Source organism: Podarcis vaucheri, assembly GCF_965113315.1.
Source record: "Podarcis vaucheri genome assembly, chromosome: 10".
Classification (NCBI taxonomy): domain Eukaryota; kingdom Metazoa; phylum Chordata; class Lepidosauria; order Squamata; family Lacertidae; genus Podarcis; species Podarcis vaucheri.
Window position 1 is genome coordinate 30,364,687 of NC_138748.1, and position 14,907 is coordinate 30,379,593.

Below are 14,907 nucleotides of genomic sequence, written 5' to 3' on the forward strand. Positions count from 1 at the left end.
TTCGCCTCTGCCTCGGCCAACTTCTGTTCCCGCCGGGCTCTGGCAAGAGAGCGCACAAGCCCCACCCCCCTCGCGAGCTTTCTGTCGCTCACGCAACCACGCCCCCCCCCCTCTCCGGCGCTGGCAAGGAGTAGGGAGCGCGGCTGCGAGGCGACGTCGGGGCGACGTCAGCGGGCGCGCGCGGTTCAGACTCCAGCTCTTTAAAAACAGCGTGTAAACTGAGATGCTCCTACAAAGAGCGGCTGGGGCTTACGGGTGCAGCAGCAGCAGTCGCCGCCGCCGCAGTCCCTCCAACTGCAGTTTCATGAGCTGCCAGCTATTCTAAGCGTCCCCTCTCTCGCTGAGTTTGAGACTATCTATTCACAGAAGGGCGAGAGTCGCCTTCCCACCTCAAGAAGCCGAGCGCGCGCCTCCGAGCGTCGCCAAGCCCCCGCGCCGTACAGCTGAGGGGGGAATGTCAGCGGCTCCCTCGGCTTCTCAGGAAAGGAGCTCCGCCGTTTTCGCCGCTCGCCCCCTCAGCGCTGCCTTGGCACCATGGACACCTCCTCTGCCGCCGCCCGCGCGCTGCTCCTGGCCAGCTTGCTGGGGCTCCTCGGCGCGTTGGTGCCGCTTGCCGGCGGAGGGAGCCCGTTCGGAAGGCGCCCGAGGAGCTGCCCGGCCGCTTGCCACTGCGAGGAAGACGGGATGCTGGTGAGAGTGGACTGCTCGGACCTGGGCCTGGCCGGCGTGCCCGCCAACCTCAGCGTCTTCACCTCTTACCTGTAAGTGGCTCTGGCGCGCGGGGCAAGCGCCCTTCTTTTGCAGCTGTGGGAAGGAAGAGGAGCGGGGGCAGGGCAATGAGAAAGCCGCTACCTTAGTCGTCGGTGAGGCTAGGGATAGGGGGTGATGCTCTGATTACGCCATCGGCGTGCTTTACGAAGAACAGGTAAGGCAGGTCCTACCTCGAGGGTTTACAATCTGAGACCCACTGAAACAACGGAGGAAGAGGGGCGGGTGAAGACATGCGAGGAGGGCTCTGTGATTCTATTTCAATTGCGCAGACTTTGGCTTAGTTAGAATAAGGTATAAGAACTAGCGGAGGATAAAGGATCTCGTCGATCTCAGTCCTTCGCGCGATGGTCACCCGTGCCAGAGCAAGACCATGTTCTGCTGAGGACGTGATGTCCTGGATTAAGCAGGGGACAGCGGTATCCGAAATAAGCCATGCTGCTTAAAGCGATGGGTATCTAGTAACCTAAGCAAAACCCTGTGGTGTGTCTACTGGTTTAGGTTTGCCCCTCTCAAAGGGAACTTTGTGAAAATTGTGGTTTTTCCCCCTGTGATCCTGTTCCACAGTTACGGTTACTTTAAAAAAAAAATGCAGATGAGCTGTTCTGAGAGACAGTTGCGTGAGCGTGTTCTTTAGGAGCAGTGGAGTTTCACAAGAAAGAAGGTGTCCGTCTCAGTAGGTTTGTTACCCTATGGGTGTTGTGGGATCAGTACTCCTCACGTATGCAATTCCTTCACAGCACCCTCAGGATGTCAATGGCATAAAAATGCCGGCCTATGCATTTAACTGGGATTTAATCTTTCCATGGAAAACCCAATAGATTTTACTGTTGCCAACAACACATTTGCATTTTGTGGAACCCACCCCAACATGACATGGAATCAGAAGGCAGTTCTTTAAAAGTGGGGCTATCAGACAGTCTCGTGTCTGTCCATCACTCTGACTACATCAGATATAACTGAGATGGGCAGCACTGTGTAATTCCCAAGCTTGAGGCACTCCGGTTTTAGACAGATGTGCCTGTTTTCCACCACCAACGGGCAACAAAATTCCAAATGCACCATGGAGCCTGACAGAGTCTTGGGAACCACCCTCAAGAGCTAAAAAATCTGATTTAGCATTGCAACCAGCATCATGAGCTATGATATAAATATTATTGTAAAAATACTTACATTAGGATTGAGCATGATCCATGTCACTTTCAAATCTGTAGGCTGCAATCATGCATTCTATTACATTCAGCGGGGCTACTGCAAACTAAGTGAGCCATGGTACTTCTTACAGCTCTCCAACACTTGGTACTCTTTGTTTGTATATTCTGAGCTGGAAGGTACCAGGGGATGGAGATGGTAGAGTTCTGAAATATGTTTAAGGCTGTAGTCCTATAGAAACATGCCTGGTAGTATGTATGGTTGAACTCAGTGGGTTACTTCTTAGCAGAGACAGTCAGGATTTACAGTGCCACGTAAGGTAAAGATAAAGGATCCCTGGATGGTTAAGTCCAGTCAAAGGCAACTATGGGGTGCGGTGCTCATGTTGCTTTTCGGGCTGAGGGAGCCAGCGCTTGTCCACAGACAACTTTCTAGGTCATGTGGCCAACAGGACTAAACTGCTTCTGGTGCAACAGAACACTGTGATGAGTGCCAGGTGCACAGAAATGCTGTTTACCTTCCCGCTGCAGCATTACCTATATATCTACTTTCACTGGTGTGCTTTCAAACTGCTAGGTTGGCAGAAGCTAGGACAGAGCAATGGGAGCTCACCTCGTTGCATAGATTCATATTGCCGACCTTCTGATCAGCAAGCCCAAGAGGCTCAGTGCCGTGTGTGTGTGTGTGTGTGCGCGCGCTGTATGTTTATATTAGTATCTTTCTGTGCTGTCAAAGTACATGGCAGATTTTTATTTCTTTTTGTTTGGTACAAAGAGGTAAAATATGTATGTGTTAATTGTGGATTTATGGAGCCTGAGTAGAAAAAAAAGTATGGTTGAGAATACGCTTTCAGATTATCAAAATTTATACATGAAAAGTGCTTTTATATAGGAATTAAGCTACATCCACAGCTTGCATGCTTTGTTTTATTGTTGTACATTCACTGAGAAGCTGCTGTCTAGGCTAGGGCACTGCAATACAGGTGTACTGGATGATCTCACTTCACTCTACTATACCTTGAGGTGGCACAGAGACACCACTTCAAAGGCAAATCCATGCACACTTAGGGGATGTATGTGTTTAGAACCATACTACAAGGGGCAACCTAGAAAAACAATCAATTTCTTGCCAAAACACCTGTGTAGATGTTGCTTTATAGTGCAATCCTAATGAGTTCAATGGGGCTTACTCCCAGATAAGAGGTTATATAGGATTACGGCCTTAAACATCTGTTTCTTAGAAAATAGGATGTAAGCCATTTAGATACATTTTTTTGTCCATTCAAAATAGGTGCAAGGTACATATACAAGTATCTTGTATTATTTGATGGGCCACTGGCCTGTTCCACCAGGCTCAACAACTTTTGGGGTGTCTTGGATGGCAGCCCTGTCTTATGTTCTTTCGGGTACTTATACCAACCCACTATATAATTATGATGCATTGTTTACAGAGTAGTTAAAAATGAAGCAAGAGCATAAACTTGGTTAGCACTGCTGGATGCTATCTTTACCTTCGCTTCCCAAGGCATGGCTTTGAAGTGCAGTATTTTATTTAATCTTTAACTGATCTCTGCCTAAGACCAGAGCAGGTGCCCAGGAAGGTAGATCAATCTTCGCTTTGGATTTACTACTCAGTCTGGCCAAGGAAATTGTAGTCTCCATATCAGAGATAAGGAAGCTTTGACTTGAGGGGAGGATGTGGCCATTCAGGCATCTCTGTCTGGCTCTTGGGATGCTTTCCAAGCTGTGCCCTGCCCTGCCCAGGCCACACTACTCTCTGGCTCTGCTCAGATCCTTCTTGAGTGCCTCTGCCTGACTGTAATATATCCTTCAACTGTGGAAGTTGCTCTTGCTTGCTGGGATGGAGAGATGTGTTTGTGTGAAGAAATCTCTGACTTCTGCATGTGGGCAGCAATGTAGCCTTCTGCGTTCAGTGTTCCACCCACTATAGGCATGTGACCTCCATAAGGTTTCCTATGAAAGAATGTGGACCTCAGGCTGGAAAAGGACCCCCACCCCTGTCTATATGCCACTTATCAAACCTGGTGATAAACTAGAGTGTTTTTAGTTGATCTGACATTGGATACCCACCCCTAATATTCTCTGGTGTGGCTGCTGGGTAGAAGGTCAAAGGCATTTGAACATGATGGATATCTCCCCCCCCCTCAAGACAAACAGATTTGGACACAGTAGAATATGAGACTTTTATACTGGAGGCCTCCTTGATATGTGAAAACTGTTCTTCCAAACCAGGAGGTGATGCTGCACCACTGTCTTGTGGATTTTAGGTCACATTTATATCCACCCAGTTTAATGCTTGAAAAATGTGCAAGCTCCATTTGTATAGGTTTTGAAATGATAAAATGGGCTAAAGGTTTGTTGCTGCACTTTTAAAATAATTGTATGACTTCGAGAAAAGTGCTACTTTTCATGAAAGTGAATAGACGGAACATCAATTTGTTGCTATTATCATGACATCAAGATTGTTTAATTGGGTGAAACTTTGTGATTACCACCCTTTGTTTTCTCTTTCTCAACTTCAACCATTGTTTGGAACATTGCTTTGCGTTATCGGTCATCATAGTAATTCTTGGTAGTGAATTTTCTCCATTTAAAGCCAGTATCTTTTTACTTTACTATTGAGGTCAACTTCATTATTCAGAGAGCAAATAATGCTATTTCAAACCATTATGACAAATCTCCTTGCAGCCTTGCCTGAAGCAGGCAAATCTCCTTTGCAGCCCTTTAGGGAAGGGGAGGCTTCAAGAGTCCTAACACATGCTAATACTAAAGGAGATGGCGGGGCTAAGGTTGGACTATTTAAGCCTCTCCTTCAGCCTCTTCCATTCCTTGGCACCCACCCCTTACGCCTTGTTCACTATAGGCATTGCTAGTTGTCTTCTGGGACCAAGTAGGAATTTTTTGGCTTTGCTGATTGATTTTTTCCCTACACTGTACTGATTTGGTGGCTGGTGCTCTTAGCAGGTGGCAGCCATTGAAAAGGTTAATTGGCCACATAGGCCAAAATAATTATGGTAAGGTTTGCTGAGCCTCCTTAGGCACCTTTAAGAGTAACAGATGTAGTCCTGAGATTTGTCTTTGAGGCTGTGGGTAGGGAACACCTTTGGGGCCAACCTATGAAGCAGCAAGGCCTCTTGACTCAACTGAAAGATGGGGCATAAGGAAAGGGGTAGATGAAATACTGCTCCTCATTCTTAGTAGGGCTGGCTTGACCACAGTTTGCCATATGCAGTTAATATCCCCCACTATTTCCCCCCACTGCTGGTCCATTTTAAAGGAATAAACATGGCCTTGTTTATCTCGACCTTGTGTCTCGCCTCCTTATTTTCCACTGTTGGTGCAAATTACTGTTCCTAGCTGAATGTTTTGTTTGTTGTTAACCAAGTAAAGCTATTGACTAATAACTTCATTCTATGTAACAATTCCTCACTGGAAACAAGAGTGGCAAAATATATATGCCAGAATAAATTTGTTAGTTATTAAGTTGCCACAAGACTGATTGTTTTGCTGAAACCAAAAAACACAATGTCAGGGGTTCAGGGACAGAGGCACAGGTGAGGGGGGAGACGGAGAGCGATGGGGAAGAAACCCAGGACAGTGAGGAAGAGGATGACAATGACTTGAGGTCTTCCATGAGTCTCTCAAGTGAATCGGAGGATTCCCAGAAGGGGGCGCCCCTGGTCAAGCCAAGGAGGGTCACAGGGGGGACTTGCCAGGAGCAGGGAAGCAGCAGGGAAACCCCGAGTGGGAGTGGGAGATCGGGGTCGGCTTCCCAGGAGGAACGGAGTGAGAAGGGTGGAGTTCCCAGTGTGACACACGGAGCAGAGCAGGAAGGAGACAGGGGAAGGAGATCGGGGCAGGACGTCCTGCCGGAAGGGGCGGAGAGTAGTACGGGGAGTAGTGTAGCTGTCAAAAGGAAGGTCAGGGGTAGCGAACGCGCGCCAAGTTCAAATGTGGAGGCGCGCGGAAATGCAGAGAGCCCGGAGGAGGAGCCTGGCCCCAAAGCACGAAGGAGGGGGGAACAGGCATCTGAGGAATCCGCGTCTGGGGAGAGCAGGAGGGAAGGAACCCAGGGGGGCAGAAAGACCCTGCGGAAAAGAAAGGACAGGAAGAGGTGGTCTAGCACAAGCCTCTTAAACTGGTGTAGGGGCGGGACCGATTCAGAGGGGACTTCAAATGTCTAGGCTAAGTGACGCGGGGCTGCGCGCCTCAGTTGTGGAACCAATAATGAACTGCAATAAACATCCTTGTATATGAGAAGAGCTTGGCGTTGGTCTTTTGTGAGCTGAGACCTGAGGCAGCCCTTGACACACAAGTACTCCCCTGGAAATGTTTGATGCTGTGCACCACAGGGACAGGCAGAAGTACACACTCAAAATGTGACATAGCAGCCAAGTGGCAAAGGTATCTGCCTTCCTGAAAGCTGAGGATTCAGGTACAGTGGTACCTTGGTTCCTGAACTGCTTAGTCGTTGAACAAACTGGCTCCCAAATGCCACAAACCCAGAAGTAAGTGTTCCAGTTTGTAAACGTTTTCCAGAAGCCAAACATCCGACGCGGCTTCCATGGCTTCTGCAGCTTCCGATTGAGTGCAGGAAGCTCCTGCAGCCAATCAGAAGCCATGCCTTGGCTTTTGACAGTTTCAGGAGTCAAATGGACTCCCAGAATGGATTAAGTTCGAGAATCAAGGTACCACTGTATTGCCTCAGACATCTGTCGTCAGCCTATCCAGCCTACAGATAAGACTTGATGGATAATGTATATAAATGTAATGTATATAAAACACTGCTTTCTTTCATGTGCTGTAGAACATGGCAAAACACATTTATTGCAAAGTATTTCATCTGTGCTGTTTGGAATCAAGGATAGTGAATGTATAAGTTGGAACTATACATATTTAGTCAGAAGTAAATTAAAATAGGATCAACCTATAGCTAGTTTACAATTAATAAATCATGATAGATCAGATTTGTTTATTTGTATCTAGTCATCAGACCACCACACAACAAAAGTTTAATAGTATAAGGTAAGTAAATAAATTCACCATATGCCACAAAGGTTTATGATATTCTTATTAATTAGAATGGCCCTGTATGGTCAGACTATCTAGATCACGGTGGCTAAGCTCAAGGATGCTAGCATTATAGAAATACATTTTAGTCAATTCTGTTTTCCTTGACACATATAAATTGGCAAACTATGCTGCTTTTAAATACTGGGCCATCTTGTACTTAAATAAAGCACAACTAATGTGTTGCATTCCCTGTTTGCTAAATCTATATGCATTGTCAGGGTTGTGTGACTTTAAGGGGAGAGACTGAAAAAGTCGTTGCATAGCATACACCCGGTATTCCTTTTTTTGTGGTGACTGCTCTGTGGAAATGATATGTAAACTGACAGGGTGGTGTGGTGGGGGAAGGAGACTCCCTTTAAACTAGTAAAATGCAAGGGTCTGGCAGAGTGAAGGCACCTTCAGTTTGGCTTAGTATCTGGAGTGCAGAGGACAATTGGCCTGACAGAGGGAGCCCAACTCCAGCTGTGAACGCGTGCGTGAAGCTGACCTTCCCAGTCAACATGCCAGCTGAGATTAGATTTCCTTCAAGTGTTCCCTTGTTAACTTGGCCTTTTTCCCCCAGTGGAGTTTGTCTTTCAAATGCTTACCATTAAAATTGCTTACCCAGATCTGGAGCAACTTGGAAAGCTTTCTTTTTATATTCTCGGCAGTTTCTGTCCGTTATTGTTTAAAGACTGCAACTGTAATCATTTCCACCGAAATCAGTGGGATTTCTATCCAAGTGAATAAGATGGGGGGGAATGTTAATTGTTTGCAGGCATTTAAAAATGCCATTTATGTTTCCTTGTTGTTATTAATTTAAGGAATAGTATTATTGTGATTGCTGAGGTCTTGAGGCGAGTCCCATTGTTGCCAAACAGAGCAGAATTCTTTGGGTTTGGGATTATGGTAACTGAGAAAGCTTGAGTTTGCACTACTGATCATGAAACAGATAAGGTCTGGGTGATTAACCCCCTTCAGTAACAATGCCGTGAACTTAAGTGGTAGAGGGTCTGGACTACAACTCAGCTGGTGAGTTCAGATCTATGGGGTGCTACGCAAATGTCCCCGATATGCATGTGTGCATACAGAAACTTCTCTTCATCTAGGTAAGCACGAGGCTTTATAATATTTAAAGGATACTTTCAAAGTGGGCGAAAGTACTTTTAGACAGTGCAGAGCAGCGTCCTGGAAGTATGGATTGTGGAGGGGTACATGGCCTGGGTACGGATCAGAGGGCTGGACAGACAAGCCTGCAGGGTCTCATCCATCCCTGGGCCTGAGATTCCCTCACCCTAATTTATAGCAACCCTGGCTGTTCATGGCATGGTAGTTGAAGTCTGCAGGCATGCCTGCAGTTCACTGGGGATAAGCATTCTGTGTTGACTAAGGGCAGGCCATTTTGTTGATCACAGTGGTGCCTCGCAAGACGAAATTAATTCGTTCCACAAGTCTCTTCGTCTTGCGGTTTTTTCGTCTTGCGATGCACGGTTTCCCATAGGAATGCATTGAAAATCAATTAATGCGTTCCTAGGGAAACCGCCTTCAGACCAGGTCCGGGGACAGTCTGTCCCCGGACCTCTTCTGAAGGCTGGGGGGGGACAAGGGCTTTTCTTCCCACCCCCAGCATTTTAAAAAACCCTGGGACAGCGGAGGACTTCTCCGCTGTCCGGGCAATCTTAAAATACTGGCGGGTGGCATTTTAAAATCGCCCCGGGACAGCGGAGGACTTCTCCGCTGTCCGGGGCGATTTAAAAGCCCCTGGGAAGGCAGGCAGGGGGGACAAAGACTTTTGCCCCCCGCCAGCCTTCAGAAGGTGTTCCCGCCCCCCACCCCGCTTCGGAGCACCGTTCCGAAGCGGGGCGGTGGGGGAAGGTGTTCCCGCCCCCCCCCCCCGCCCCGCTTCGGAGCACCGGGAGAAGCGATCTCCCCGCAGCCCCTTGCTTCAAAAGAGGTCCGGGGGCAGCGGGAAGCGCTTCCCGCTGCCCCCGGACCTCTTTTGAAGCAAGGGGCGGTGGGGAGAAGCGATCTCCCCGCCGCCCCTTGCTTCAAAAGAGAAGACCCGCTGTCCCCGGAGCAAGCTTCGTTTTGCGAAGCAAGCCCATAGGGAAATTCGTCTTGCGAGGCAACTCGAAAACGAAAAAACCTTTCGTTTTGCGAGTTTTTCGTCTCGCGAGGCGTTCGTCTTGCGGGGTACCACTGTATACCCAGGGGTGAATAATTGCCGTGTTCCTCTGATGAAAAGGACAAGACAAAGCTTTATGAGCTCTGTGTAAAACAAAGGAAAAATCAAATATTGTACTTAATTAGTCATTCATTTATTGTTTTCAAAGCCCAGCTATTAGCCATCACCATATAAACAGCAATTTGTGTTGCCACAGCAACTGAAACATAAATGCTGTGGTTTTTATGTGTTTGGATCTGTGCAGTTCAGTATATGTGGAACTGCAACTGAAAACGGTCCAGTTAGTTCAGGACACAGGGCATCAAGATTGTTAACCAGGACCAGACAAGTTGAGAGCTTTACACCTGGTGGTCTTTTTCAAGCTCAGTTCAGAGTTATTTCACAACTTTTTTAAAATAGGGTTATAAGACCTATATTTTAAAGACAGACTTTCAAAGCTGATGGAAATTAAAGTGTGAAGATACTGCAGTGAAATTATCTGGTCGTAATGTTTTATAATTGTCTTTATTGTGTTTTATTATCATAAGGTGCCTCAAATGCAGGAGAGACAAGATAGAATTATTTTAAATAAATAAATATGAATAGATTGGGGCTCCATTACTTAGAACATACTTTGATTTCTTTTTAGTTATTTAACAACATTTATATGCAGCTTGATTGTAAACATAACCTCTAAGTAGCCTACAAAAATAAAGCAAACATTAAAATCAATAGAAGGCAAAGTTTAAAAATTCACAATATAATTAAAATCAACAGTAAAGCTAAAAACAGGCTATTTGTTATTTATTTATTAAATGTCTATACCCCTCTTAATCTGATGATCACAGGGTGGTTTACGCTATAAAAACACAAAAATAGATAGCATAGTAACAAACAATAGTATCCCACCACACACACGGTCCATAGATGGTTTAATTAGCCAAAGGCTTGGGAGAAGAATAATATTTTTCCCTGGTGCCTAAAGATATGTAACAAAGTTGTCACGTGTCAGCTTCTACATGTCTGCATAGGCTTATCTGAATGAAAAGGGAGTTAAAAAGTGTAGGTACAGTCGTACCTTCGCTTACATATCCCTCCAGTTGCATAAATGTCAGGATATGTAAGCGGCAAACCCAGAAGTATATTTCCGGGTTTTTGCCACAAGCACATGCGCAGAAGCGGTCTCTCTAGTTGCGAAAACCTCAGGATCTGGCCAGACCTCCAGAACAGATCCTGTCCGCAACTCAAGGTACCACTGTACTTATATGCTAAAATGTTCATATCTTTGGGAACTCAGCTACATTTACTAAAGAAAAAGTGTTTTATATGCATTATAACACTGTGACACCAGGTGTCGCTTTGGAGTTCTGTCTTTCGCCAACGTGGTTTCCCACTTTGAGGTTTACAACGCGTTTTCCTGAAATGCTTTTTTTGATGTGTCTAGATCCAGCCTAGGGACACGGGTGGCGCTGTGGGTTAAACCACAGAGCCTAGGACTTGCCGATCAGAAGGTCGGCGGTTCGAATCCCTGCGACGGGGTGAGTTCCCATTACTCAGTCCCTGCTCCTGCCCACCTAGCAGTTCAGAAGCACATCAAAGTGCAAGTAGATAATAGGTACCGCTCTGGCGGGAAGGTAAACGGCGTTTCCATGCGCTGCTCTGGTTCGCCAGAAGCGGCTTAGTCATGCTGGCCACATGACCCGGAAGCTGTACGCCGGCTCCCTCGGCCAGTGAAGCGAGATGAGTGCCGCAACCCCAGAGTAGGTTACGACTGGACCTAATGGTCAGGGGCCCTTTACCTTTATAGATCCAGCCTGGGTCCCTTCCAACTCTACAATTCTATTATTCTAAGTGCAGAGCAAATATTATGTGACACCTGGACAGTGCCAGTTCCACAGACTGAAGCAGTCAAATGGGCATATATGGGGTAAGGGGATCTTGTAAGTTCCTGGTCCCAAGCTGTTGAGGACTTTATATACCTTGAACTTGACCTAGTAACAAGTCAGCAACCAGTGCAGGTCTCTGATCAGAGGTGTTCGATGCTGTACAGAGTCTCACTCCTCTCAGCAACCATGCTGCAGCATTCTGTACAAACTGTAATTTCCAAACTAAGCACAGGGGAAATCCCACACAGAACATATTTCAGTAATCCAACCTTAAAGTCACCAGTGCCTGAACTACTGTGGTCAAGCTCTCCTGGTCTAGGAACAGCCAGAGTTGTTATATCAGCCACAGCTGGTAAAAGGTGGTTCTAGGCACTGAGGTTACCTGGGTCTCCAGGGACAAGGATTCAGCAGCACTCCCAGACTGTGTACCTGCTCCTTCGTGGAGAGTGCAACCCCATCCAGGGCAGGCAGTTGACAAATTTTTCAGACACATGAACCCTTTGTCCACAGTGCCTCTGTCTTACTAGGATTTAAGCTGAGCTTATTTTCTCTCATCCATCCCACCAACTGCATCCAGGCTGCAGTTCAGAGCCCATACAGCATCCCCTGATTCAGATGTTATGGAGAAACATAGCTGAGTTTCATCGGTGCATTTGTAGCACCTTGCTCCCAAATGCCTAAAGACTTCCAGAGGCTTCATATACATAGATATTTTTTAAAGCATTGGGGATAAAATACTATCCTGCAGCACCCCATATCAGAATTGCCAGGAGGAGGGCAGAGGAGGGCAAAAAGCACTCTACCAATGTTATTGTCTGGATTTAGCCCTGTAGGTAGGACTGGAACCATAGGAGACCATTCCCAAGGAAATATTTGAGGGGGGCCCCTCACTTAATAGGCATTGCCATTCAGATGGTGTGTGTGTGGCACATCATGTGATCAATCATGCAGCCAGGGCTTACCTGCCCCCCCCCATATTTTATTCATGTTGGCACCCCTAGCTGTAACCGAGTGCCTCCAGTTCCCATCCACAGAGTCTGTCCAGGAAGATACTATGGTCTGCGGCATCAAAAGCTACAGGGAGATCCAGAAGAAAGAGCAAGGACACACTCCCCTTGTCCTAATCTCTTTAAAGATCATCCATCAGGTGACCAAGGATGGCACAGTCCCATAGACCAGTCTGAGTCCAGTTTGGAATGAGTCTATATAATCCATTCCATCAAGAAATGCTTATAGCTGCCTCTCCATAACCCTCTTAACCAACTTCCCCCCCAAAAGGGAGTATTTGCAACTGATTGATAGTTTTTTGCTATCCACAACTGAATCATAGATACAATACATGAAGATTGAGATGCTCAAGACCCAAGTAACACATAGCAGGCTGCCTGCATATGTTTGTTTCCTAAAGGGATTCATCACTTGCTGACTAACTATAAGAGTCCACCATCACAAACTGTGACTCAGAATAATGACCTCCAGCCTATTTTAGGGTTATGGTGGCACACTGAGGCTAAGATTCTATATCTGCTTACCTGGTCTCATTGAACTCGGTCATGTAACTGTTTAAACATAGTCTCTCTCTTAGGTAAAAAAGTGGCAGACCTAGATTTGGTTTATGACATAGAACTTGTGATACTCTTGTCACAAACATTTCTTTTCTTATTTCCAAAGTGATCCCCCTGCAAAAGTGTGCAGCTGAATGGGAACTCCTATCTGGCTCATAACAATTAGGCAAGTGAAATACAGGAAATGTTAGTTGAAGCAGTTCTCAAGTTTTGTTTGCTTTAGAGAGGAAATGTTTATGATTTTTTCTTCTTTTCTTTTTAAAGAAATTCAGTTGGTTGAACCACTTGGTTTGAAGCATTTGCACATGGTCCCTTTGCTAGCAGCAATTCCCAAGATCATGGTACATGAGTAGCTTGGTTTTCTACTCTTAACACATTCAACCAAATATGTCCTTGCTACTTCTTAAACTGATGAAGATTAAAGATTTAGAGCTCCAAAGTTCTCATTGGGTTAGCTCTGAGGTAATTTAATATATTCATTAAAAAATAAGAATGGAAGGGGGGGGCGGACAGACGGATGACTATATGTATATAGATCAGGGGTGATGAACCACCACAGATCTCACTTTGGGTCATGAAGCCATTTCCCCCCAAACCATGCCACCTACCCCACATCTGACATCTGATGTCAGGAGTGGGTTAAATATAGAGAAAGCTTCCAATGCACAGTCCAGACCCTTAAAGTGCAAAGTATTTATATCACCAGCTATCAGAGGATAGGTGGTGACTTCAAGCCTGCTAGATCAGCTTCACTACCTAAGGTCCTGCAGCCGCCCCTGCAGGAAATAGAGCTTTGAGTCTCACCGTCTACCAGTTTATGGGTGGCAACTTCACGCCCCAGTTTTCCCTCTGTAAAGTATTATATTATTTATCCCATCCATCAATAGCCTTGAAAGGTAGACAAACTTGTGCTGTGGAGAAACTGAGGCTGAGAGATAGCAACTTGCCCAGGGTCCCCCAGGGGCGCGGACTTATAAAAAATATTGGAGGGGGGGCGGGAAAGCTCATGAATAATAAATAAGCTCATGAATATGCAGATAAAGTGGCGTCGCCTCCTCGTGAGCGAATAGGGGAGAGCGTGCTGCGCCTATTAATCAGCTCCGAAGGAAATTGGGTGGAGCTTTTGCTCGGGAGGGAGGGCAGGAGGCATGCAGCCCGACCCTGTGCATTTTGGGCTGGGGGAGGGGCGGCGGCGGCGCTCTGCTGGAGGGGCGCCCGAGATTATTGGGGGGCAGAGCCCCCCAAACGAATTTTTGAGGGGGCTCGGGCCCCCTCAGGCCCCATGGAGTCGGCGCCTATGGGGTCCCCCCATGAGCTTGTGGTAGAGTATACAGTTTGAACCCAGTTCTGCCATATGCAAATCCAGTAACTTACCTGGGGGACAACACTGAATTAGGATCTTATCACTCTGCCTTTTGAATCCATGGCAGCTGTGGTTTCTGTCCATGTTTCCTTCTGCTATGTTGGCATAGGCTGCACCACCATGGAGTGAGTGTGTTGTTGTTGTTGTTTTGCACGCCAATCCAAAAACTGAATCCAGCTCTTTCATGATCAGATCAACTTCTGGTTGCACAACTGGAAGATGACATGTCCTTGCTGAACTACATATCTGTCACAGACCAAAAGTGTTTTAAAAGTTGGCCCTTGTTTCTGGACCAGCCTAATGGCTTGCTTCATTTTTCATTTTGTCACATTTTGTCTTCATTTTGTTTACTTTTCCCCATGTCTCTTAGAAGTATCCTTGCTTCTTTGTCATCTCACCTTACTAGATATAGCCACAGGATTTGCAATCAACCTGTTCAAATGATGTACCAGTCAACATGTTTCCTAAAAGATTGTCAATTTTTAATTCCCAAAGCTACACTATGAATTTGTTTTTAACATTTCAAATATAAATTAAATTAAATTGCTTTGTTTGCTTTATAGTTTAGACAACTCAGTAGGCTGCCTTGGAAGTCCATTCAATCCATTAACATTAAATCAACAACTTGAGCTTCCTTCTGTCTTCCTCCAGCAGGATTAATGGATTTTGGCATGATTGGGACATCTAACAGTAAAAGCTCTTGCTGGGAGAGCTAGGAAGCTTGACTAATTCCCAGCAGTGCTGACTTCATAAAGTTTTATTTCAAGGTTTTAAGTTTGATGGAAGATTGAAGGTAATGACTTCATGCTGATATCTTTGAGTGTGGAATACATGAACACCATTATCAAATCTGTAGTGCAAAAGCTGCCTTTCTAACTGGAATATGAACAAGGAAGTTTTACATATTACTGTACCGCATAAGACTTTTTGTTTGAAG

General features: G+C 46.0%; 1 protein-coding gene across 1 annotated transcript in view; it reads left to right on the plus strand.

The window, feature by feature from the left end:
- Positions 1 to 207: 207 nt before the first annotated feature.
- The window catches only part of LGR5 (leucine rich repeat containing G protein-coupled receptor 5), a 69,310-nt gene continuing 54,610 nt past the window's right edge, over positions 208 to 14,907 (plus strand). Inside the window, exon 1 of the mRNA XM_082241083.1 lies at positions 208 to 761. Within this exon, the coding sequence (XP_082097209.1) occupies positions 535 to 761 (227 nt within the window). The 5' untranslated portion in view covers positions 208 to 534. The remainder of the gene's footprint in view (positions 762 to 14,907) is intronic.